Here is a 25,711-nt window from a genome sequence, read left to right as displayed (position 1 = left end):
TAGCTTTATGCATAATGCTGCAGCAGCAGTAACATATGCTAAAATTTATTTTTTTGATGAAAACATGAGTTACCCTTTAAATCTGCAGCATGTCATTTATGTTGCGAGTTTTCAATGTGGATTCCACCATAATGCATTTATGGCATGAATTCCACATCTGGATTTTCCTGCAGCAGAAATCCAGCAGATACACTGGAAAATCCATAATCTGCTAGTATTCACATGGTGACTGTTTACCCGAAATAATGTTCAACGTGCAACATTTATTTTTCACCTTTTATTGAGTAGTATAGATAAAATACTATACAATTTGCTATATAACCAAGAAAAAAAAATATAGGAAGCATATATGCTTTATTACAGATACTCACTGTAATATACAATTCAACTCTGCAACTACTGTATGTTGTTCTGCGGAAGTTACTATGGAGGTCGTCTTAAAGTCATACTAACATTGCTGTTCTGGAAATGTACTTCAAGTAGGAGTTCTTGCCCTTCGTCCACTCTGAGCGGCTCTTCTAATAAAAAAGCTGCTTGTTTCCAATGTGACATGTCACTAGATGTGTCTAAATAAATATCTTCATCAAGGTAAAGGCGATACCAGAATGGAATAGCAGTCACCTGTCCCGATTTACAGATTCTTACCTAGAGGAAAACACAGCAAATGTGTTCAGGTTATATCCATGACAATCACTTTATCAGCTTGCCTTCTGGATATTTGACTTGAAAGACAATTTTTAATAATATGAGAAGGAACAAAATAATCACAGTGGTGATAATACAAAATTATTGTATTTTTCGCCCTCCCTCCCTCCAAAGTGGGGGGAAAATGTCAGTGCATCTTATAGGGCAAATACTAATGAGCATTTCCAGTATAGACGCGCTCATTAGTACAGTAGGAGCAGAGAGCAGTGAATGCAGTGCTCCCTGGTCGTCTTCTGCAGGCACTGAATGCTGTGCTCTGTGCACAGCATGACGACATAGGCGTGCTCTGTGACATCATGCTGTACGATGTTGGATCACAGGAGCGGCAGAGGCCAGAACAGGAGGAGAGGTGTCTGATCTGATATCTGTATGGGGGTGTGATCTGACATCTGATTGGAGGTCTGAGCTGGGGGTCTAAGCTGAGGTCTGAGGAATATTTTCTTATATTTCTCTAAAACTTAGGGAAATAAAATGTATTATTAAAACACATTTTGGTATTGCTGCACCTGAAAATATTTATCCTACACAGTGAATGACTTAAAGAAAAAAAGGAAATTAAAATGCCAGAAAAACATAATAAAAATGTGAAGATGGTAAAGATGTTCTCTAGGTTCTTACAAAATATTGTGCACATGGAAAGGGAAAAGTATGGACAAACATCCTTGTCCCTTCCTTGACCTGAGGTTAGACTGCTTTACAGGGATGTGCTGTCCAATATTCCCATTGAAAAGAATGGAGTGGCTATGCTGTGTATCCCTAGCAAACAGACTGTGTCAGACATGACTTTGTATGTTGCCTGCACAGTATTTTTGTAGCTGAACAGCTGAATTTACCAGATGCTGGACAAAAAGTTCATTATTGTGCTAAGTAGTTACACCAAATAACTGAAAAATATAAAAAAGGCAAAAGAAAATCATGTTAAAAGGAGTTCACCAGGAATTATTTAAAATGGCTGCCAGCAACCTGTCCTAGAATGTGAGCAGGACTGGTTGCCTCCACTTGCAGAGCTGCCTAGAGGAGTGAGAGGGCCTCACTACACACTATGTTCTGGCAATTACATATACTACATGTTTTCCTGTCAGGCTGCTCAGCCATGATGGCATATCGTAGGCAGGATCGCATCATTACATCTATTCTAGAGCAGTGCACACAATTTGAGGAGGCTTAAAGAGGATTTCCACCACAGACAATCACTTCTTGTCAGAAGGTCCCCTAACAGTAAGCTGATAACAAGGGGTCCTGCTGCTGAGAAAAGTCCTACGGAGCGAGAGACTGCTTTTTCTTATAAAATGACACTTGTGAATGGGGAAAGCTATGGACACCTTTGCATTGATTTTTTTTTTTTATTGTTCACTTGCTTCACAATAAATGATACAACTTTCTGAGCAGTCTTCACTAGAAATTTCCTACTATTGTGCAGTTGTGAAGTCTTTGTAAATCCTTCACATAGCGGTCTATTCTGATGTTCTGACAAAGATCTGACAGAGCAAAGCACACACCATACACTTAGCAGGGGGTAAAATCACATAGGTTATGACTGAGTATAGAGAGAAAGGAGAGCTCCTATGGCAAACTCTGAATAGGGAGAGGAACCCCCCCCCCCTTCTCAGCATCAGTAACTGTCTGAACAAGTGAGTGAAGACCCTCATGCCCTACAGAAGTGGAAAGCAGTACTGGAAATACAGCAGTGCTAAAACAAGATAGCTAGTGAAGACAGCAGCATTCTGGACACACAGACCTCACATACAGAATGTATTACTGTGAGGGACATGACCACATGACAGTGTTACAATCTGCTCCTAGTTTTAGACCTAAGTCTAACAGGATTAAACATCAAGGATAGGAAACTTTTGTACATACAGTAGGTTAAAAAAAATTATATAAATGTTTCACAGTCTTCATTACCTTTACTTCAGTAACCAAGCTAAATTGGTTTGAATACGGATTCATTAAATCCAGTCTAAGCAGCTCTACTGGATCACTCAAACGGGTGGAAGGCAGAGTAGAGAGATTCAGGAAGACATGGACAGGCACCTGAAACCGTTATAGGAAGATTAAACCGTTATAGGAAGACATTGACAGGCACCTGAAACCGTTATTCAGGAAGATTAAGAACAATTCTGCAATTTTCTGAAGTAACATAATAGCATGAATTCAGGCCGCCATCAATAGACTCGGGGTCAAATGCATAGAAAGTGAATTCCCTGCCGTCTTGCAGTCCTATTTTTGAAACACTCATGTAATTAGGGAATTATTCTTTATGCAATTCCCCAATATAATTGTTATTGATCTGCATTATCTAAATACCTCCATGTATAAGTAATTTAGTAAAACTATTAGAGAACTGCTATTTAAGCTGCACATCCTGACTGATGGAAGTAGCAGGAACAATCATGTTCAGAATTTCGGCAATGTTCAGAAATCAAGGGTTTCTGTTCCATATTTTTAACATCAGCCATTGATCCTCTTTTATCCCAGATAATTATTTAAAGAGGCATTTCGTAACTACAAGTTATCCCCCATCTACTACATATGGGATAACTAACTGATTGGTGGAGGTAAACTGCTGGGACCTCCACTGATCCTGAGAATTGGGATACCGTACCCCTGTCCTAATGAAGCGGTGGATTGATTGAGTGTGCGACCTGCCGCTCCATTTATTCTCAGTGGCACTGCGACAGATAAGCGAGTGCTGAAGTCAGCCATCTGCCAGTCCCACAGAGAATTAATGGAGTGTCATGGAGCACTTGCCACTCCATTAGTTCAGGGGTTCAAAACCCGATTTGTCAGACACACACTGATCAGTTAGTTACTACAGGTTATCCCCTATCCATTCCTATAGCAACCAGAATACCCCTTTAACAAAATGTTAAAACAGTTTTATCTGCACTGAACTGTATACAGATCTGGACTCCTAGTTACTGGAACAAGACACTACTAAGATTTTGTGATTGTCTTGAGGAACAGAAGATCAGGTGCCATAGAGCAAGTATAGAGCGCATTTCAAATCTGATTAGTAGTTTGACTGTGTTTTCGCTCACCTTGAACTGATTGATCGAAGGTGCTATGTTAAAGCCTAGGGTGGGTTCTGTGCCTTGAACCGAACTCTCCTGCATTAAAGTGTTGGATTCTACCAGCATGCCATGGATGACCACATACTGAGGGAAGATCTTTCCTCCAGACTGAAGTAAGCACCTAAAACCAGCAAAATGAATACGTGTTAGAAACAAGTGCACCAAAGAAGGAGGTTAACCCACATGCAGAAAGTACTCCACTGTAAAAACATACAATGCAGATGTGATATACAGTACAGACCAAAAGTTTGGACACACCTTCTCATTCAAAGAGTTTTCTTTATTTTCATGACTATGAAGGCATCAAAACTATGAATTAACACATGTGGAATTATATATATATATATAACAAACAAGTGTGAAACAACTGAAAATATGTCATATTCTAGGTTCTTCAAAGTAGCCACCTTTTTGCTTTGATTACTGCTTTGCACACTCTTGGCATTCTCTTGATGAGCTTCAAGAGGTAGTCCCCTGAAATGTTTTTCACTTCACAGGTGTGCCCTGTCAGGTTTAATAAGTGGGATTTCTTGCCTTATAAATGGGGTTGGGACCATCAGTGGCGTTGAGGAGAAGTCAGGTAGATACACAGCTGATAGTCCTACTGAATAGACTGTTAGAATTTGTATTATGGCAAGAAAAAAGCAGCTAAGTAAATAAAAATGAGTGGCCATCATTACTTTAAGAAATGAAGGTCAGTCAGTCAGCTGAAAAATTGGGAAAACTTTGAAAGTAAGGGCTATTTGACCATGAAGGAGAGTGATGGGGTGCTGCGCCAGATGACCTGGCCTCCACAGTCACCGGACCTGAACCCAATCGAGATGGTTTGGGGTGAGCTGGACCGCAGAGTGAAGGCAAAAGGGCCAACAAGTGCTAAGCATCTCTGGGAACTCTTTCAAGACTGTTGGAAGACCATTTCAGGTGACTACCTCTTGAAGCTCATCAAGAGAATGCCAAGAGTGTGCAAAGCAGTAATCCAAGCAAAAGGTGGCTACTTTGAAGAACCTAGAATATGACATATTTTCTGTTGTTTCACACTTGTTTGTTGTATATAATTCCACATGTGTTAATTCATAGTTTTGATGCCTTCAGTGTGAATCTACAATTTTCAGTCATGAAAATAAAGAAAAAACTCTTTGAATGAGAAGGTGTGTCCAAACTTTTGGTCTGTACTGTATATATGGCCAATTCCACTAGCCACTTAAAAGGGGTTTCCAGTTTTAAGTTAATTTAGCTTAACCACTCTATAGCAAAACATTGAGAGATGCTTTGGACGTAGCCAACAGACATATTGGGTCCAAATAGATTTTCAGCTTTTGGATCTAAAGAAAAATGCTTCCATTCACTGACAAGCTAAGGCTACTTTCACACTCGCGTTTTGGGCGGATCCATCATGGATCTGCAAAAACGGATCCGTTACAATAATACAACCGCATGCATCCATCATGAACGGATGCGTTTGTATTATCTGTAACATAGCCAAAACGGATCCATCATGAACTCCCTTGAAAGTCAATGGGAGACGGATCCGTTTTCTATTGTGCCAGAGAAAACGGATCAGTCCCCATTGACTTAAATTGTGTGCCAGGACAGATCCATTTTGCTGTCCACTTGACGAAACTGAGCCAAACGCTGCAGGCAACGTTTTGGTGTCCGCCTCCAGAGCGGAATGGTGACTGAACGGAGTCAAACTGATGCATTCTGAGCGGATCCTTTTTCATTCAGAATGCATTAGGGCAAAACTGATCCGTTTTGGACCGCTTGTGAGAGCCCTGAACGGATCTCACAAACGGAAAGCCAAAACACGAGTGTGAAAGTAGCCTAAAGCTATGTTCACACTAGCATTGTGGCTTTTCTTTATAACAGAAGCCATGCCTCTTTCACACATCTATATTAAACTGGTGAATGACAGTCCCCACTGAAGTTCCCTCAAGATTTCTGTGATGAGCATGATTTAGTACCATGAGGAAGTGAATCAGCCTTTAAAACACTCATCACATGGTTTCTGCAATAAAGTTCCATTTAGGTCTCATGCACATGACTATGTATTTTGCGGTCCGTGTTGCATCCGCATTTTTTGCAGACCCATTGACTTCAATGGGTCCGTGGTCCACATTTTGCAGCCAATTACAGGACTAGCTTTCTGAGAAATGGGCATACGCATTTGTAAAGCATACGGAAAATCTGTGTGCTTTCTGCATACGAATGTCTGTTCCGCAAAAAAACACAATATGGAGACTGAGGACCCAATGAAGTCAATAGGTCTGCAAAAATATGCAGACAACACACGGACCACATCTGGATACAGTCGTGGATGAACATGTTGTCACTCGGCCTAGGAAAAGCAGAGAGAAGCCTTCTCAAGCAGCTGATTGGCAGGGGTCCTGGAGGTTCGAAAGATAGGTCATCACTATAAAAGCCCCGGAAAACCCCTTTAAATACCACCTGCTCAAGTGTAATAAAGTATTGCGTGGTTGATTAATTACGTTCCAAAACCTGTTGAAGATGGCATCAAACACTGCAGTGGTAGCTCACTTACCTTGCTATGGCACATTTCTCCATCACCTCTTGCCTGATCAGCCCACAAGGCTCAATCACATCTAGAATAATGATGCTCCACAACTTGTCAGACTGGGGCCTCTGTAAAACATCATCGCTGGCTTCCAGCTTGTTCAGCCAAAATTCCAGACTCTCTTTGGAGATGCCGTTCCTTTCTGATAACCTTTCTAGGGCAACGCAGTGCTGCTTCTCCTCAACTGAGCTGTAAGCTTTAACATTCCCAAGCTGTGCAGCAATTACGGGTAAAACTGAAAATCCCTCAGACACATCCAGTATATACAGCGGGTCGGAAAAACGTCCTTCATGAGTCGTTACATCATTCTCATTCCTCAATGTACCATTCTCTCCAGGTCCCAGGGAAGATATGACTTTACATATAGCATTCTTAAAGCTCTCGTGGTAAATAACATTGTTAAGCAAGGCTATCTCACTCGGCTCCAGAATGCACAAGTCCTCCTCCCTGCCCTTCTGATGGGTTGTGTGAAGACTGGCCAAAGCATCGCACAAGTCCACCTCGTGCTCTACTGACATACCAATGTCCACTACCCCAGCTCTAATAACCGTGACTAGCTCTAATCTTAAATAACAGTCAGGACAGTGTACATCCAGTACGACTGTATCCCCACGGATGACCATACAACCATCTTCTGTGGAGAAAAACAAAAATAATCCATGTCAGAATCTTTCATGCCATCTAAATCACTCAACATGTTATACAGATTGCAGAACATATATATTACATACATACTGACAATATACACTCAAAAGGGCTTATTCACTAGCTTTATACTGACTTCCAGCACCCCGCTGATCAGCTGTTTGAAGAGGCCATTGCGCTCACTGGAGCTCTTCACAACTCATAAGCACATCGCCGTACATTGTATAGTGGCTGTGCTTGGTACTGCAGCTCAGACCCATTGACTTCAATAGGACTGAGCCTAGGCCATGTGACCTGTGCTCATGGAGCGCCAGTCTCTTCAAAACAGCTGATCGGCAGGGGCTTCCAGAAGTCAGACCTCCGCCGATCTGATACTGATGACCTATCCTGAAGATAGGCCATCAATATAAAATTCCCGGATAACCTCTTTAATGTAAAATGCTATTGGGAGAGTGTCCCCATGTAATAATTCTGGAGCCTCTATTCTTAAGGCTCTATGTTGTCTCATTCCTGTATTATTTCTACTAGAAGTTATGAATTAATTGCCATTAGCCTTCAGTAAGGGTACAGAGGGGAGGTAACAAGTTGGGGGGGGGGTACCTGCACAGTCTCAATCTATCCAATCAATGCTGGCATTTTCAGACTGTGCAGGTACCCCCCCCCCCAAATTTTAAAAAATAGAAGAAAAATTAATAAAATAATAGACATATTTGGTATCACTGCGTCCGCAACGACCGGCTCTATAATAATATCATATGATCTACCACATCAGGTGAACGCCGTTAAAAAATAAACAAACATTGTGCCAATGAGCTCACCTCCAAAAAAACAATGTTAAATCAAAAAGTCGTATGTACCCCAAAAATGGTAGCAATAATCATCCTGCAAAAAATGAGCCCCCATACAAGACCATAGCCATAGATTTTTTTTTCTAAAAATGTTCTTATTGTGTAAAATGTAAAAAAAAAAAAAAAAGACATATTTGGTATTGTCGCGTCCGTAACAATTGGCTCTACAAAAATATCACAAAAAAAAAATAGTAATTTTTCATTTTCACACCCAAGTATTAAAAATTCTATGTAACAGAGGTTGAGTGAAGTGCTCGCTACACCCCTTAAAGATTCCTTGGGTGGTGTAGTTTACAAAATGTGGTCACTTTTGGGGGGTTTTCACTGTGGGGTTACCTCAGGGCCTCTTCAAAATGTGCCCAAACAGCGGTATACGACCACATATGGGGTGTTTATGCAAACTGCAGAATCAAGGTAATAAATATTGAGGTTTGTTTCGTTGTTAACCCTTGATGTGTTCCAGGAAAAAAATTATTAAAATGGAAAATCTTCAAGAAAAAGTGATATTTTGGAATTTCACCTCTATTTTGCTTTAATTCCTGTGGAATACCAAAAAGGTTAACAACATTTCTAAAACCAGTTTTGAATAGTTTAAGGGGTGTAATTTCTAAAATGGAGTCATTTATGGGTTGGTTCTATCATGTAAGCCCCACATGAAGTACAATGTGTCACGAGAAAACGATCTCAGAATGGCTTGGATAAATAAAAGTGTTCAAAGCTGTTACCACATAAAGTGACATGTCAGATTTGCAAAATTAGGCCTGGTCAAGAAGGGGGTAAAAGGCCCGGTCTGGAGGTGGTTAAAGTCCAACATATCTGACCCTCCTTTCCCCTCCTCATGTATGAGGAGCTTCAGTCTGCAATTGGTAAAGGTAGTGTGGTTAACTATTTCCTGTCCAAATGTCAACTTTTCAACCAATGCAAGGTGGGTTGTTATTAGAAATAAGATATTAGTCATTTACCAGGAATATTTTGGATAGGAAACACAGCTTGTTCCCAGCACGTCTCTTCACTAGGCCCCGTTGACAGATTGTGTTCATTATCCAGATGCAAGACAAACCAAGTTATAAAACAGTCAAGTCGTCCTTGTTCCTGGACCAGAACAGAGATCCTGCAGGACTTTCCAGAGGCAATGCTTTCCAAATCCTAGCATTAAAAACCAAGATGATGTTGGCAGAATTTAGATATATTGGTTAAATTCACTTAGCAGTAAGCCCAGCTTATTCAAGACTAGAAGCTTTTCCTACCCACCAGTCTTTGACAGTTTTTTCCCCCATCTATGATAATAACAATGCTTATGGAGTTGAACAGAAAGAAATATTGTATCAAAAAAATAAATGATATGATCTAAACTCAACATTGAAATTGCAACACCAAGAAGGAGACGTCTTAAAGGGACTCTGTCACCACTTTCTAACCCCCCCTTTTCAAAGTATTGTTATCTGCATGGCGCCCCTGTGATTATAAATGTGTTGTTAGAAGTTAAATTCGCCGTCTCCTTTTGATAAAAAGAGCTTTTATCTAACCTGTCAATCTTCTTGATAAGGTGCCCAGGGCGTTTCTTTTCGTCTCAATCTGCCGCCCGCCGCCGCCACCGTTGGTGCCCAGCTCCTCCCCTCATGCTTTCAGCGCCGCCTGAATGTAATCAAATACGCCTCCGGCTCTCTCTGTGCCCCCTCCTCCTTTTCAAGGAGGAGGGCTGCAGTGCTCGTCTGATGAGGAGGTTGAGCGAAGTGCGCGCATGCGCACTTCGCTCAATGAGGCTGATTGTAAATGTCCGCACGGGCGCATCAGGCACAGCCCTGTGCGCACGCGCGGGATCTTTGAAAAGGAGGAGGGGGCACAGAGAGAGCCGGAGGCGTATTTGATTACATTCAGGCGGCGCTGAAAGCATGAGGGGAGGAGCTGGGCACCAACGGTGGCGGCGGCGGGCGGCAGATTGAGACGAAAAGAAACGCCCTGGGCACCTTATCAAGAAGATTGACAGGTTAGATAAAAGCTCTTTTTATCAAAAGGAGACGGCGAATTTAACTTCTAACAACACATTTATAATCACAGGGGCGCCATGCAGATAACAATACTTTGAAAAGGGGGGGTTAGAAAGTGGTGACAGAGTCCCTTTAAGAACATGCAAATTGAGTAAGTAGCAAGTGTTGCTAAGATCTGCAGATGATCAAATTTTCAAGCACCTAGCTCCAATATCTGGCATGTAAGAGGGGCATAAAAGCCAGATTTAAAGTAAAAAATTTTTAGCCACATGAAACCTCAAAAGTGATAATTACACTTACCGGTAATTGGATTTTCCAGAACCCATGACCGCACTATAAAGAGAGATGGATCCGCCCTAACAACTGGACAAGAAGCCCCAGAGCAATCAAAAAGGGAACACCCACTTCCTTCCTCAATGTTGATTCCAGAGTAGATCAGTAGGAGCCGTACAAAATAGAATTCCTATAAACCTCATTCTTCCTTTTTATTTGAAATACCGAAACAATTTTCATCAACCATAAGCACCATGGAGGGAATTAGAGCGGTGCGGTCATGGGTTCTGGAAAATCCAATTACCGGTAAGTGTAATTATCATTTTTCCCTTCACCCATGACAGCACCATAGAGAGATCGAATACCAGAGATAAAAAACACCCCTTGGGAGGGACATGATTGAAAAGTAATCTTAAACTATGAAGACCCCGAAAGCTAACAAGAGGTCCAAAATAAAAAAAAGTGGGAATAATAAAACATCCTAACCTAGGAATTTCAAAATTATACCTTAAACCCAGGATAATCTTATAAAATAAATGTTTTATGGGCTTTTCATCAAGTGTTAACATAAATCATAACAGATTTAACAAAACATCTTAGAGAAGTACTTATCTTGATGCAGAATTATTAAAGGAAGAGGATTGCTGAACACCGATTCCTTTGGTGCAGATTATATTCCGAGACAGATGTTTCTTCCTGCCTCACCAAAAGTTCCCCAGGAGAGGCCCTTCCAAGGCACGCCACCTGCACTGTTGAATCTTCAGGGAGCGCATAGTGGACCAAGTGATCCAAGATCCACTGGAGATTTTCTCGCCATCTGGCATCCATGATGGAACCCTACCGTGGCATCAATCCCTTATCTAGAGGAGCTCACGGATCTGCTGCAAGAGGTTCAAAGAGCCCCCTGGACCCTTCAGACCTCCTAGGGTCCGCAGTGCCGGAAACTACAGCACGAAGGACCCCAGCAGACAACCGCCGACCCTCCAGGGACTCCCTGGGAAGTTCTAGATCGGTGGCAAGTATTTATAGGGTTTTGCTGGTGAGCCATATCTCCTGTAGGCCATCCAGACTAAATGGACCAGCCCATCTTCTTACTCCCAACCAGGAGCCATATAGGGCTTTGTTGGTACCCCATAAGTCCTGTAGGCTGTCCAAACAATATGGTCCAGCCTATATCTTCACTCCCAACTAGGAGATTTATAGGGCTCTAAACCATCTGGTCCAGCCCATCTTCTCATTTTCCACTAGGAACATTATAGGGCTTCGTTGGTGTACTATGCTTATTGCAGATAATTAAAACTACAAACTGTCAATCAGGCATAGCCACAGAACCAGTTCACCATACAGGCATAGCCATCAAAGTAGACCGCCACCAAGACACTGTTGCATAGCACAGCTGATCACAGACACCCGCTCAGAGCCAGGTACAGTCATCCAGATACTGTTTCAAGAACGTCAGTTATCAAGACACGGCAGCACGAGGCGCCAGCCACACAGACATGGTGACCAAAGCCGCCAACCATGCAGACAGAGCCGCAGAAGCCGCCAACCATGCAGACACGGCCCATGCAAAGTAAGCAGCTGAACAAACAGCTGCAGTAGATAAGCCCAGCAGCAGAAGAAGCCAGCTACAATGCAAAGCTGTAGGAGCAGTCATCCCAGGCAAGCATAACATGAAAGCAATCAGCTCCATAGGAACATGAGGCCATGAAAATAGTCACCCTGCCACAAACACTGCCTTTTTATTTATTTTTTTAATTACCACAGGCTCAAGGCAGTGAACCAGAAAGGCCCAGGCTCCCAGGCAGCCATCATTTTATAGGCACGGACCCAAAGGCTGTCAGCTGACCCAGCATGGACACACAAGTGTTCAACCAACCAGGCATAGATGCACAGGCGCTCAGCAGACCAGGCTTTCAACAAAGCAGGTATAGATGCAAAAATGTTCAGCCAGACAGGCATAGCCACACAGGTATACAGCTAAGCATGCACAGGGCATCGGAATTCAATGAAACCAACATAAGATCAAAAGGCATTCAGCCAGAAGCCAATAAGCAACCAACCAGGCCCTAAAGCTATCAGGTCTCCCCCCAAAAGCCAAGAGGCAGTCAACCAGGCCCTGAAGCCCGACAAATATTCAAACCTATCAATCATGCTAAAGGCACCAAACAGATTTATACAAACCACACAACACAAATATTTACTGTATAACCCAAGTTCATAAGGTGTTCCTTGTTTCACAGCCTTGGAGGCTGCATGCTCCAGGCTTCTCTGTCCGGAGGACAGGAAACCACACTGAGGGAGGAAGTGGGTGTTCCCTTTTTGATTGCTCTGGGGCTTCCTGTCCAGTTGTGGGGGCAGATACATCTCGCTTCATGGTTGAAGGAAAAAAATCACCACTTGTCTCAAACTAAGGCCTGTTGCACACGACCGTATGCCCTCCGAGACACACGGTCCGCGAGCGGGCCATATGTCCCGGAGCGGCATTGATCGTGCGCACGGAGGAACACAGCATCATAGATTACAATAATTATGTGTACGTCGGGCTGCCCGTGGGGCTATTGTCCCGCATTCATATGATCTTATGAGTGCGGGATAATAGTTCCGTGGGCGGCCCGACGTGCACAGTATCATTGTAATCTTTGATGCTGTGTACTCCCATGCAAAGCATCAATGCCGCTCTAGGACATGGCCCGCTCACGGACCGTATATCTCGGAGGGCATACGGTCGTGTGCAACACGCCTAAGGGACAGAATCCTTGAACTGAGAGACCTTGGTTTATCACTCGGGCAGAAAGACGCACCTAGGCCAAGATGTCAGCACTGTTCAACTCTGCGTGTCCCAGTGGTTGGTAGAACAACAACGAACTGGAACGACTGCAAGAGGTGGAGAGGCAAACTTCAAAATGGACGGATCATCTGATTAGAAAAAGTGATCCATTTTGTACTGCAAGTGAAGTTGGACGTCACATCCCAAGCCTAGGGAAAGCATTGTACAACATTAGTCTACAAGCCAGGCGTTCAAATACAGTTGTTCCACTGACCTCACATCACGACTCTCAAAGGCTATAGTGGTCCACAGCAAGGCGACAATGGAGGTCTATCCGCTTTGGTCTCAGATGCAATGATAGCCGGGAATTGGTCACGGGGGCAACGCCATGAAGAGGAATTCACAAGAGAACGTCGCACCGGTTCTACTTCTGGGATTATGATGTGGGGTGGCATAATGTACACTAAATGCTCAATGTTCATGGAGCCAGTGTCCCAGGAGCTGTTTTTCAACAGGACAAATGCCAGGCCAGATGTTGCTCATGCTACTGTGGGCAGCCTGCGTGGCCTAAACATGCTACCATGGCCTGCACTGTTCTGGACTTCCCTCCCATTGAGCACATCTTGGTCATCAATTACAGCTTCTTTTGCAAATATGTCGGGATAATTATAGGCCCGAAATGAATCAAACATGAATTGCTAGGTTAATAGTGTGGCATCTGCCATTTTGTGATATGTCCACCATTTTGTGTGAGCTTATGGAAAGGCCACACGTTCCTAAAGTGTATTCTTAGATCTCATTACAGTGCTATGAGGGAGGTAGCACTGTTTCATGAGAGACATGTGGTGTGTATGTTTATTCATATAATCGAAAGTATAACGTTTGTATTCATATAGTGGATTTATTTAGTTTTAGCATAAACGAATTGATAAATTATATATTATAATTTTATATAATATACTTGATGCCATGTGTATCCCACTAAAAGAAAATGTATTCTTAGGATATATGGAAAACATTTACGTTGGTTTTCTGCTAATGGGATTTACTCAGAGGGACTGATATTATTCTAACCTAATGAATCAGTCGTTTGGACAGTTAGAATATACTAACCCACAGTGCGAGTGTAAGGCCCATTGTATTTGTTATCAAACCCATAAATTCACGAGTCTATGAAACTCATGATGGTTCCACTAAGTCTGGGAAAATAGTTTCAGGGTGAAAAGAAAAAGAAAGCCATGCAATGATGAACCACCCAGCTTTCCTAGGAGCAGAAGTGAGATTCCTACTATGACTTGTTAAGAGAGACAAAGAATGATATTTCATTTTATTAAGACTAATTAGATAGTGTGGGTGAAATTATACCATCTAGATTGGCGAATAAATTAATAAATTGATCATCTCCATATTGAGATGTAGTCTTAGGATATTGTGAGGCTTCATTCTACCTGCAGAAGAATCAAGACTCATAATTTATCAGAGCATTAAAGGATTGCCTATATACTGTATTGATAGTAATATTCTTCGCCAAGCTAAGTGATGGATTCCCACAGGAAAGACTTGTTTCAAGTCCTTCCTATTTAAGATATGGTCTAGAAAAGATCCTAGATCCCTGTTATTTGTCTTAACAAAGTTATATGTGTGAAAATAGTCCAGGATGGGGCGGAAGGATACAGTGATCTCTTCTAAGTTATATCCTTGAATGGATTTGCCCATTCTGGAAGTCATGTGATATGTAATTGGTTAGAGGGGGCAGAATGTATTTAGCATTCTATATTGATGTCTAGGATTAGACATGCCCATCCTGATATCATAAGGTTTCCTCTGAACAGAAGTAATGTATATAAATTATGTTCCTATTTTGATAACCTAATAATAGCTTTGTTATAATGTGACAAGTTATTTCCACTCACATGTAGTGTTAAGATTGTAACGCTTTATATCAACACTATATTATATATATATTCATTTGCATGTATCATTGTGCTTATTTACTTATGTTTATAATCTTGTAACCAATAAATCGGCATATTTTTATAATACCTGTGTATTATTGTATAATGTAAAACTACACCTTTATCATTAACGTCATCTGACGTCAAAATAACTTATTATCTGAGGAAATGGTCGGACTCAGATGTGAATTGTATCGATTAGATTGTCTACAATTCACCAGGTCATGATTTCAATAATTTATGACAAATTGTATACATTCAATTTTTTCCACGGTTAATTATTTTTATGACCATAATTAATAATTCCTAATTGAATTATCATTGCCCGACAAATAGCAGATCTTGATTTGGGTGCCCAAGTGCATTCAGAATGGCAGAACATTCCTCAGACAACCATTAATAACCTCATTGATAGCCATGGCTTGTAAGTGCTTGTATTTCTGCTCAGGACACTCACTCAACTTTGAATACAGAGAGGTTAGAATATTGTTTCTATTTGCATATCATTAACATATTTATTGATCCAGTGAGTTCTATAGTTCCATGACTTTTCCTTTTTGGTATTGCAATTTCACAGCTGAGGAGTGTGTGTTACTAGCACTTTCTTGAAAAGAAACCTCTTAGAAAATTACAGCATAACTCTAGTTTATCAAGGACAAGGACATCTGGCTGTTTACCTGCAGGCTGTTGAAGTCTACAGTCAGTGCCAGGAAGGGCTGGCTCAAGGCTTTATAACCACCAGGTACTCTGCTCATCTTTTCTGTAGCATACGGCTCAATTACATCACCAGATTTGAAACTGCAATGTACAGGACTGGAAAACCGCACAGCTTCTTTTAAGTTCACACCGGCAACTTCATTTACAAACACCCTGGGCAAAATAATGTGTGTTAAAAGATAAAAAATGAGCATGTCAGCAGAATCAACCCTATTAAACCTTGCATAATGCTGAGTAAAACTATACCCGTTATTCCGTTATGCTGTAGCTTTCAGCTAATGCCCCGTGCATCTGCCTGGCGTCACCAGCAGTACAGTTGACTACTGTGCATGCGCCAATAGTGTAAGCTACAGAGCAGGTATGAGATTCTAGGGCCAGAGAAGATGCCTCGCCCTGTCACTCAATAGGAGTGGCTGCCAGGGAGAAGGAGATCTAATGCTCTGAAGGTCCTTATGCTCTAAAGACGTGATTAGCATATTAATAAAATGTTCATTTTCACCAGAACAGTGCAACAGAATATCATAAGTAGGGATGAGCGAACTTCTGTTTTCAAGTTCGGGTTATCTGAGAATTCAGTTATGGGTTCCGCTACCACGGACAATAACGTATGGTCCGTGGTAGCGGAAACCATAATGGGATTCTTAGATAACCGGAACCTTGTACGCCAAACTTGAAAATAGAAGTTCGCTCATCCCTAATCATAAGACAGGTATTGTTTTATTCTGCAGGATAAAGCAGAGTAGACAGTGTGTCCCGTTTAATAGGGTTAACCCTGCTGATAGATGCAAAATGCACACAGTGAAAATGCAGTGCTTAGCAGATTGATATATACTTTGGTGGGAACAGATTCAGTATAACCTGCAATTTATTTATATAACATACCTCCCAACCATCCTGGATCTGGCGGGACCAGTAAGGAGGAGGTATGTCCCGCTTTCTGACAGCTGTCCCTGCGTCCATAGGAAGCAGAGACAGTTGCCATAATGAAGCAGAGAGCCGGCTTCATCATTCCTGCTCGCTCTCCATACCTCTGGTCTGTGTGGGGGGGTGGGGCTGGCCGCCAGCCTCTGCTCCGCCTCCTTCACAGACCAGAGCAGCCGATGTCCTGCTGCTGCTAGTAAGTATGTGGTGTTTATTTTTTTTTTACATTCTGTGAGGGGCACATTACTGGGGCACATAACTGGACATAATTCTGTGAAGGGCGCACAATGTGGGCATAAATACTGTGCAGTGGCATGAAGGGGGAATAATTACTATGTGGGGCATTAAGGGGACTGGGTGGGATTAGGTGTATAGTTATGTTTTGGGCGGAGTTAGAGGCGTGGCCTAGTTTGGAAGAAATTTGCTGCTCGCGCGCCACACAATCTGTCCCTCTTTGTTCGTTTACAAAGTTGGGAGGTATGCTGTAAAACTGTATATCCTTCTGCTCAGATTCTACTGCTACATATCATGCTGCTGGCAGACTGCACAGCGTTCTCGACGGTACAAGTATGTTTATGTCTTTTCTAGAGAGTTGTCTGCAGTTTAAAAGGGTTTTCTAGTTCACATCAACATCCTTTAAAAATAATCACTCATGACGGTAGCTGCAATTGTGTAATGTATTTCTTTTACCTAAATTGCTCCTATCTTCCATTTTGGACTGTGGTCACATGACCATGTCCATGCATCTCTTTCTGATAAGGGAGTGTCTATGCAACTAGATTGGTGGGAGGAGATATAAACTATTAGGGGCAGTGCTGAATCCACTTCTAAGGACTCATGCATGTGACGAGTCTTGTCCACAGCTTGTCCACAGCTCCTTAGTACATAGCCACACAACCTCCATGCACTGCATATAGGATTTGCTGAGCATTGCCTTTAGGGCTTATGCACACGACCATTGCCCGGCCATGCCTGTATTGCAGGCCTGCAAACAGCGGGTCAGCAATATGCAGGCACCAGCCGCGTGCACCCCGTATCATGGATGCGGACCCATTCTCTTGAATGGGTCATCAATCCGGAAGGTCAGTGCGGAATGGAGGCACTACGGAGTGCTTCCGTGGGATTTCTCTCCATGCCTCCGCACTGCAAAAAAAATTGTTCTATATTTTTTTGCGGTGCGGACGGATCACAGACTCATTCAAGTTGAATGGGTCTGGACCCATCTGCGGAATCCGCATTGGGGACCGCATTGGGGACCGCACGGAATGACCGGCCAACAGCAGTGTGCCCTTAGAGAATACCTGTCCCTGACGGAACAGGGCACATTTCTATTTATTCTGCAGCCTCATGCTTTTATATAGGCATTGAACTTGGTGAAAGGGGGTACCTTATACAGACTTAATACGTTATTTGACCAACATGTAATTTAAAAAGATGTTTGAAATAACTCATATTCGCACCTACCTGTGATGCCTGCGTATCTGTGGACATTCCACTATCATGCCATGCACTACAGCACCTGAGGGTATGACCTGTCCATACCCATCACAGTTGGCATCTTTGGGCTGAGAAAGAAAACTGACTCATATATAGAGCTTGATAACATATGTAAGAAAACCAATATGTCGTCATTTATTTTGCTCACCTTAGGATCTAGAAGCAAGTTTTTCCAGGCATGGATCAGAGTTTCCACAATACCTTCACCAAACAAACCGGCATCTACTGTCTCTGTGACAACCAGTGAAACCCTGCGCAAAAATAAACATCCCAAAAAAAATATAATGATAAAATATCACAATGGTGTTAAACCTGCGCTATCCAGTGGCCCAGCAGTGAGGTCTACTTGTAAGGGGGTAACCATGCTGGCAGAAGACAATTACCGACGTGAGTACATCTTTCACCATGGTAATAGACATCACCCCAGCCTAGGACTACTGTTTTCACCCATTCTGTATAGGTGGAAACGGACTCCTATAGTACCTAAAAAACAGCTGGAAGCACAAGTCTGCCTGTCCATTCCCTGCAGATCACTCTACAAGACGGGCACGAGGTTTAGGGGTCCAACAAACTTATTAATGTGATGGAAAGTAGTATAAAAGGCAGGTTTTTATAATATGTAATTTCATACTTTAATGTTGTTTGCTTGTTCTGCACTGAACAGTAGGAATAGGGGAAAAGAACCCTCAGATATCTCCCTTCACAAACCATGGCCAAAATTCTGGCTTCAAAAAGTTGCAAAATAGAGTTTTGTTAGGCTTATATGCCCAAAACCTACGTGACATTTTGAATTTTTATGCCATTCACTCCAGTTTTGGAAAGTGCCATGGTTAGCCTATCGAGCTAATATAAACCAGATTTATCAACTAGGATTAAAAATTGAAGTAATCTTCCTCCAGTAAAGGGGTGGGGGAGCAAGTGGAGTAACATCCCAAAGTGTTAGACTTAAAAAAAAAAATGCACCAAATTCAAACATCATACGTTTGAAGAATTGGCACAAATTACGGCATCACAGACTCCTGCAAAACTGACCCTTCATGATAAGTCTCTTCCTATGTGTTCTTAGTGTAATAAAAACTTCTTCACGGGTCTGTTCCACGACGATGACCCTGCAGCCGGAAATGTAGCTGTGTTACGGCTCCTTAAAGCTAGCCTTATGGGGAGGCTTCACATTGTTACAGGAATTTTGGTTGTCATTTTCAGTTAGACTATCACAAATTCAGTATGGCTAATAATCTTCTAACATGGCTGCACTAGTCATTTTTGTGGGCTTCACAATACAGAAAAGGGGCTAAATCTCTGTAGGAGAAAAAACTAAAACTACTACACTTCTCATTTACTTCTCTAACAGGGTTTTTATACTGTGGGTGAAAATTCTCTTTACGAGGTTTCAGATAGAGTCAGGAAACATCTACTTGGTTTTGTACATATTTTGGTAGATTTTCTTTAGCCCTTCCAGCATTTCAGAAGATGTTCTATGCCCGTCTCCATTGTAGTCTATCTGCTATGCCAGTGTTTGCTGCCATCACCCTCCACCAAGCCTACTGAACTTGAAGGAACGGGTCAGAAAAACGTATGAAGAAGTGTTAGAAATGAAGTGTTCCCTACGTACTTTTCAGGTATGTGTTCAGGGACTCGAATATCTTGAGACTTCATGTGTAGAAGCTTGATCTCGCCTTCCATGTTATTGGCTGCCACTACCTCGCAGGCCAGGTCAAACATGGTCTTGGAGAGTTCACAGGCATAAACATGAGGGGCACCCGCACATTTTGCAAACATGCTAAAAAAAAAAAAAAAGACAAAAACAAAAAACATGTGGCAGTACAAAAAAAGTCTTGTGCAAAATAATTGATGACAGTAAATTGACTATCATGCTCTTGACTTACCTTAGTATCCCAGTACCAGTTCCAATATCTACCACAGTTTTGCATCCAGCCTGTACTGCATTTTCAATAGCTTTCTGATACATCCGATTCCTCTTGACATCATTGAGCATTACAAAATGCCAGCGCTCCACAAGCCAGTTCGCTACACGATAGAAATTTTCCTTGGCATCAGCCGAGTTCGGGTTCAGCTTCACGGCCTTGTAGAAATAACCAGCTGCTTCATCTCGAAATCCCAATCTACGGCAGATATAGAACAGCCTATAGTTATCTGCACAGACCACAGATTATAGTGCGGTTGACAACGCTCTAAGGCTGGGTGCACATACATCAGTCTTCTTGTTGCACTAAATTGTTTTTTCTTATATAGTGCACCAGCCCAGCATCTATGCTTTTCTGTCCAGCGTTACAAGTGATGCACTGAATGATTATAAACAATCTAGGGCTGAAATGATTACTCAATTAAATGGAGTAATTCGACACCAAAAAAATCCTTGATGCTAATTTTTTGCATCCAGGATTCATTTGTGTCATGTGACCACAGAGTGGGAGTGAAGCGCTTGCTCTTACTCACCGCTCCATGGTCACCCGCCGGCCCGCACCACGCTGCACTGTATCCTTACACATCGTCAGGTCATAGTGCGCGCATACGTGCACTATGACCCGACGCTGTGTGACGTCAGGACGACAGTGCAGCGCGTGGAGAAGATGGAGAAGCTGTGGAGCGGCGCCCCTACAGGAGAGGTAAGTACTGGCGCTGGGGACATGGCTAGGAGGGGGAGATGGTGGCACTAGGGGGCCGATGAGTTTTTATAAAAAAAAATGTTCTTTCAATTAGTTTTTTTGTTATTAGAATACTCTATCATTAATCGATAGAATACTCGTTTACAAAAATAGTCGATAGCTGCAGCCCTAAAACAATCCCAAGGAAAACTATTGGATCAGTTCTAGATTCAGTTTCCCTGCAGCCGGATTGCCAAATATATGTGAAGGGAGATTATTTTATATTCCAGGCACTGAAACAAAAAGCCTTTTCACGTATGTTATTGATATGATTTCCCCTGGTATCTCACCTGAAGAGCTGTTCTCCCATACTGTTGCAGATAACATCATCGTTTGGAAAGAGTTCGAGGGCTTGTTCATAACAACTGAACAAGTCTTGATTGCGGCTTAACGCATATAGCTCTTCTGCCCATTTGAAAAGGGCATACTGAAAAGTCTCCTAAAACATAAAAGGGATAAACACCAAAAATATAACATAACTACTAGCAGATCTGAAACAGGGCAGCGCGAGGTAAAAAGGTGTCAACCACCAACCCCAGATAGATGGCGTTCATGTTTATCAGACAGACAGCACTTGCTATTATGGATTAGGATGGTGCAAGTCCTGAGCCCAACTATTAAAAAGGTCTTCTACATCTTCATGCCAGAAATAGAACTGCACTCCAGCTGTAGACACCATTTGATTGTATGTAATAAGACAGTTTGTAAAGTTCACACACAGGTCATAATATGTCACCACATATGTTGAAACGAGGCAGTTCTTGCCTGTTAAGGAAGGTGGTCCTGCTGTGAACACTAGGGAAGTGTGTGTAGGATATTGTTGTGTCTACTTAGAACGTCAACTGAGAAAGGTGCTGTGTCTACAGAGGAAGTGAAGGGTAAAAGGTGCTGTGTCTACAGAGGAAGTGAAGGGTAAAAGGTGCTGTGTCTACAGAGGAAGTGAAGGGTAAAAGGTGCTGTGTCTACAGAGGAAGTGAAGGGTAAAAGGTGCTGTGTCTACAGAGGAAGTGAAGGGTAAAAGGTGCTGTGTCTACAGAGGAAGTGAAGGGTAAAAGGTGCTGTGTCTACAGAGGAAGTGAAGGGTAAAAGGTGCTGTGTCTACAGAGGAAGTGAAGGGTAAAAGGTGCTGTGTCTACAGAGGAAGTGAAGGGTAAAAGGTGCTGTGTCTACAGAGGAAGTGAAGGGTAAAAGGTGCTGTGTCTACAGAGGAAGTGAAGGGTAAAAGGTGCTGTGTCTACAGAGGAAGTGAAGGGTAAAAGGTGCTGTGTCTACAGAGGAAGTGAAGGGTAAAAGGTGCTGTGTCTACAGAGGAAGTGAAGGGTAAAAGGTGCTGTGTCTACAGAGGAAGTGAAGGGTAAAAGGTGCTGTGTCTACAGAGGAAGTGAAGGGTAAAAGGTGCTGTGTCTACAGAGGAAGTGAAGGGTAAAAGGTGCTGTGTCTACAGAGGAAGTGAAGGGTAAAAGGTGCTGTGTCTACAGAGGAAGTGAAGGGTAAAAGGTGCTGTGTCTACAGAGGAAGTGAAGGGTAAAAGGTGCTGTGTCTACAGAGGAAGTGAAGGGTAAAAGGTGCTGTGTCTACAGAGGAAGTGAAGGGTAAAAGGTGCTGTGTCTACAGAGGAAGTGAAGGGTAAAAGGTGCTGTGTCTACAGAGGAAGTGAAGGGTAAAAGGTGCTGTGTCTACAGAGGAAGTGAAGGGTAAAAGGTGCTGTGTCTACAGAGGAAGTGAAGGGTAAAAGGTGCTGTGTCTACAGAGGAAGTGAAGGGTAAAAGGTGCTGTGTCTACAGAGGAAGTGAAGGGTAAAAGGTGCTGTGTCTACAGAGGAAGTGAAGGGTAAAAGGTGCTGTGTCTACAGAGGAAGTGAAAGGTAAAAGGTGCTGTGTCTACAGAGGAAGTGAAAGGGAAAAGCTACTGTGCTTACAGAGGAAGTGAAAGGGAAAAGCTACTGTGCTTACTGAGGAAGTGAAAGGGAAACGCTACTGTGCTTACTGAGGAAGTGAAGGGGGAAAAGCTACTGTGCTTACTGAGGAAGTGAAAGGGAAAAGCTACTGTGCTTACTGAGGAAGTGAAAGGGAAAAGCTACTGTGCTTACTGAGGAAGTGAAAGGGAAAAGCTACTGTGCTTACTGAGGAAGTGAAAGGGAAAAGCTACTGTGCTTACTGAGGAAGTGAAAGGGAAACGCTACTGTGCTTACTGAGGAAGTGAAAGGGAAAAGCTACTGTGCTTACTGAGGAAGTGAAAGGGAAAAGCTACTGTGCTTACTGAGGAAGTGAAAGGGAAAAGCTACTGTGCTTACTGAGGAAGTGAAAGGGAAAAGCTACTGTGCTTACTGAGGAAGTGAAAGGGAAAACACTGCTGTGTCTACTGGGGAAGTGAAAGGGAAAACACTGCTGTGTCTACTGAGGAAGTGGAGGGGAAAAGCTACCGTGCTTACCGAGGAAGTGGAGGGAGGAAAGCTACTGTGGCCCTGCCTTGATGACTGAAAGTAGAGAAGAAAGCACAGGGTATACATTCATACTGGGAGGTAATGATTCAGTTCCTAACATACTTGTAGGATGGGAACAAACCTAACAACGTCACCTGTGAAGAACCTACTCTATAACAGGGCTTCTCCTCAACACCCTGACATCTACAGCCTGGTGAGCAGAGCCTGAGGCCGTGTCTCCTAATATTTGGTGGGTACAACACATACTAATAGGGCAAACACAGGATTGCCCTCAGATTTTCCTGACACTTGGGGACCGTCACTCAGCGCACACCTGTATCAGCGAGCACAACTTTCACCGGCTGATACCTTAAAGTCTTCCTTCAGCTCAGGAGCCAGGCTAAGCACCAGCAGGAAGTGGGCATAAGCTGTGCCATAGTCCCGATCCCGCAGACACAGCTCTGCGCTATGCACAGACCGGGATATCAGTTCCCTCCTTCTGGCAGCCTGCCCTGCCTTGCGCCCTCTGCGATTCTTTCTTCTGCCAGCTCCGTTCATGATGCCCTGTCAGTCAAACGCCGGCATCTCCGCAATGACGAGCACACAGACCAGTAATATCGAGCGAGGAACTAGCCACAGCCGAGAGCATGAACCCAGTGCAACGTGCAGCTTCAGCTGGAACGCAAGAACCAGGCGCCGGAATATGACGTACAACGCAAAACCCAGGCGCGGGAATATGACGTACTGATGACTGATTGGATAAAGCCTGCGTGCTTTCACACAAGTGGTTTTCTTTTCCGGTATTGAGTTCCGTCACAGGGGCTCAATACCAGGAAAAAAAAAATCCTAAGAGCATTCCGTTCAGGATGCATCAGTTCAGTCCCTCTTACGTTTTTTTGGCCGGAGAAAATACCGCAGCATGCTGCAGTTTTTTCTCTAGCCAAAAATCCTGAACACATGCCGGAAATTTCGGAATGCCAGATCAGGCATTAATTTGCATTGAAATGCATTAATGCAGGATCCGGCCCCAAGTGTTCCGGAAAAATAAGAAAAAAAATAATACCGGATCCGTTTTTCCAGATAACAACTGGAAAGACGGATCCGGTATTGCAATGCATTTGTGAGACGGATCCGTATCCATCTCCCAAATTCATCCGTTTGCGTCCGGATTGCCGGATCCGGCAGGCAGTTCCGGCGACGGAACTGCCTGCCGGAATCCTCTGCCGCAAGTGTGAAAGTACCCATAAGCCACTGGGAGTGCTGTAGTTGTGAGGCATGTGGTGGTGTCAGGCTCCTGGAAACGTGTGGTTGTGCATTACTAGATGAGTGCGTGTTACCTCACATAGAGAACCTAGAAAATGGAGAGACCTTGGTGTGCTTGGCCACTCATAATGGTTGTCCTGTATTTTGTTAAAGGGGTCGTCATCTAAAGAACGTCCACTTTTGTTCAAAAGAACAGGTTACAACATGTGGAGAAGATACTGAGGAGTACAGTGATCAAAATGTGATAGCACCCTGAAGCCGGGACCCCCGCTGATCACCGTTACACAGCTCCTGCCTGCCCATGGGTCATTACCTAGCTCTTAAAGGGTTTTAAACAATTTTTTTCTCCGAAACTCATGTTGAGATTCCTAAGAGAAGAACATCTCAAAAAAATGTGATACCTAGCGGATGTTGTCTTTTGTGAAAAATGTATGAAAGTAGCACAAAGAACAACCTGAAAAAAATGGTTTTTCATCGTTTATTATAAAACTTAAAGTATCACGCACACGACCATGCTGTGTTTTGCGGTCTGAAAATTGCAGAGCTGCAAAACACGGATGCCGCCTCTGTGCTTTCTGCAATTTGCAGAACGGAACGGGCACCCATAATAGAAATGCATATTCTGGTCCACAAAACGGACAAGAATAGGACATGTTCCATTTTTTTTGCGGGGCCACGGAACAGAGCAACAGATGTGGACAGCAACGTTTGTATGTATGAGGCCTAATACACATAAAAAATAGACCAGAAAAAAAACCACTGCAAAAAGGTCAAAACCCACCCTAAAAAATTATATAATGGTAATTTACAGAGGCTGTAGGCAGTATAAATGACAGTTTTTTGTGCAAATGGGATTTTGACTTTCTCCACTGTTCTCACCACTCTCTGGTTTTTTTTTTTTGGGATAACATACACAGGCATATGGGTGAAATCATAAATTATGGTTATCAATAGGGATGAGCCAATCGACTTCAGATGAAACATCCGAAGTCGATTTGCATAAAAGTTAATTTCAATACTGTACGGAGCGAGCGCTCCATACAGTATTAGAATGTATTGGCGCAGATGACCCGAAGTTATTATTTCACGAAGTCTCGCAACACTTCAGGAAATAACTTCAAAAATGAACACACGAGCATGACAAGCATTCTCTGTGTAAATGTGTATACATAGATAGCTGTCGGTCACTGGTAGCAGTATACAGGGGAGTTGTTATCAGTGATTGATATCATTATCTGTGTAAGTGTGTATACATAGATAGCTGTCAGTCACTGATAGTTCTACACGGGGAGGTGTTTGTCACGCTCTAGTGTGGGAGGGAAACGCCACACCGAACATAGGAGGTAAAGGAAATAAGGCCTGGAAACTAGGGAAGGAAAATGGATACCTCCTAGA

The 25,711-nt window shown here is 42.8% G+C and overlaps 1 protein-coding gene across 1 annotated transcript; it reads right to left on the bottom strand.

Annotated features, from left to right (window-relative positions):
* Positions 1-274: 274 nt before the first annotated feature.
* LOC120990024 (protein arginine N-methyltransferase 9-like) lies at positions 275-23,748 on the bottom strand. Its single transcript, XM_040418525.1, has 12 exons — positions 23,423-23,748; positions 20,922-21,070; positions 19,852-20,088; positions 19,578-19,745; positions 18,114-18,216; positions 17,933-18,033; positions 15,508-15,700; positions 8,807-8,990; positions 6,319-6,985; positions 3,747-3,900; positions 2,611-2,739; positions 275-645 (listed from the first exon to the last, which is right to left on the bottom strand). Exons 1-12 carry the CDS (start codon positions 23,609-23,611, stop codon positions 424-426), a joined length of 2,496 nt encoding a protein of 831 aa, XP_040274459.1. The 5' UTR covers positions 23,612-23,748; the 3' UTR covers positions 275-423.
* Between the last annotated feature and the right edge of the window lie 1,963 nt (positions 23,749-25,711).

Source organism: Bufo bufo, chromosome 2, assembly GCF_905171765.1.
Source record: "Bufo bufo chromosome 2, aBufBuf1.1, whole genome shotgun sequence".
NCBI lineage: Eukaryota > Metazoa > Chordata > Amphibia > Anura > Bufonidae > Bufo > Bufo bufo.
This window is presented reverse-complemented; position numbering and strand designations above follow the sequence as displayed.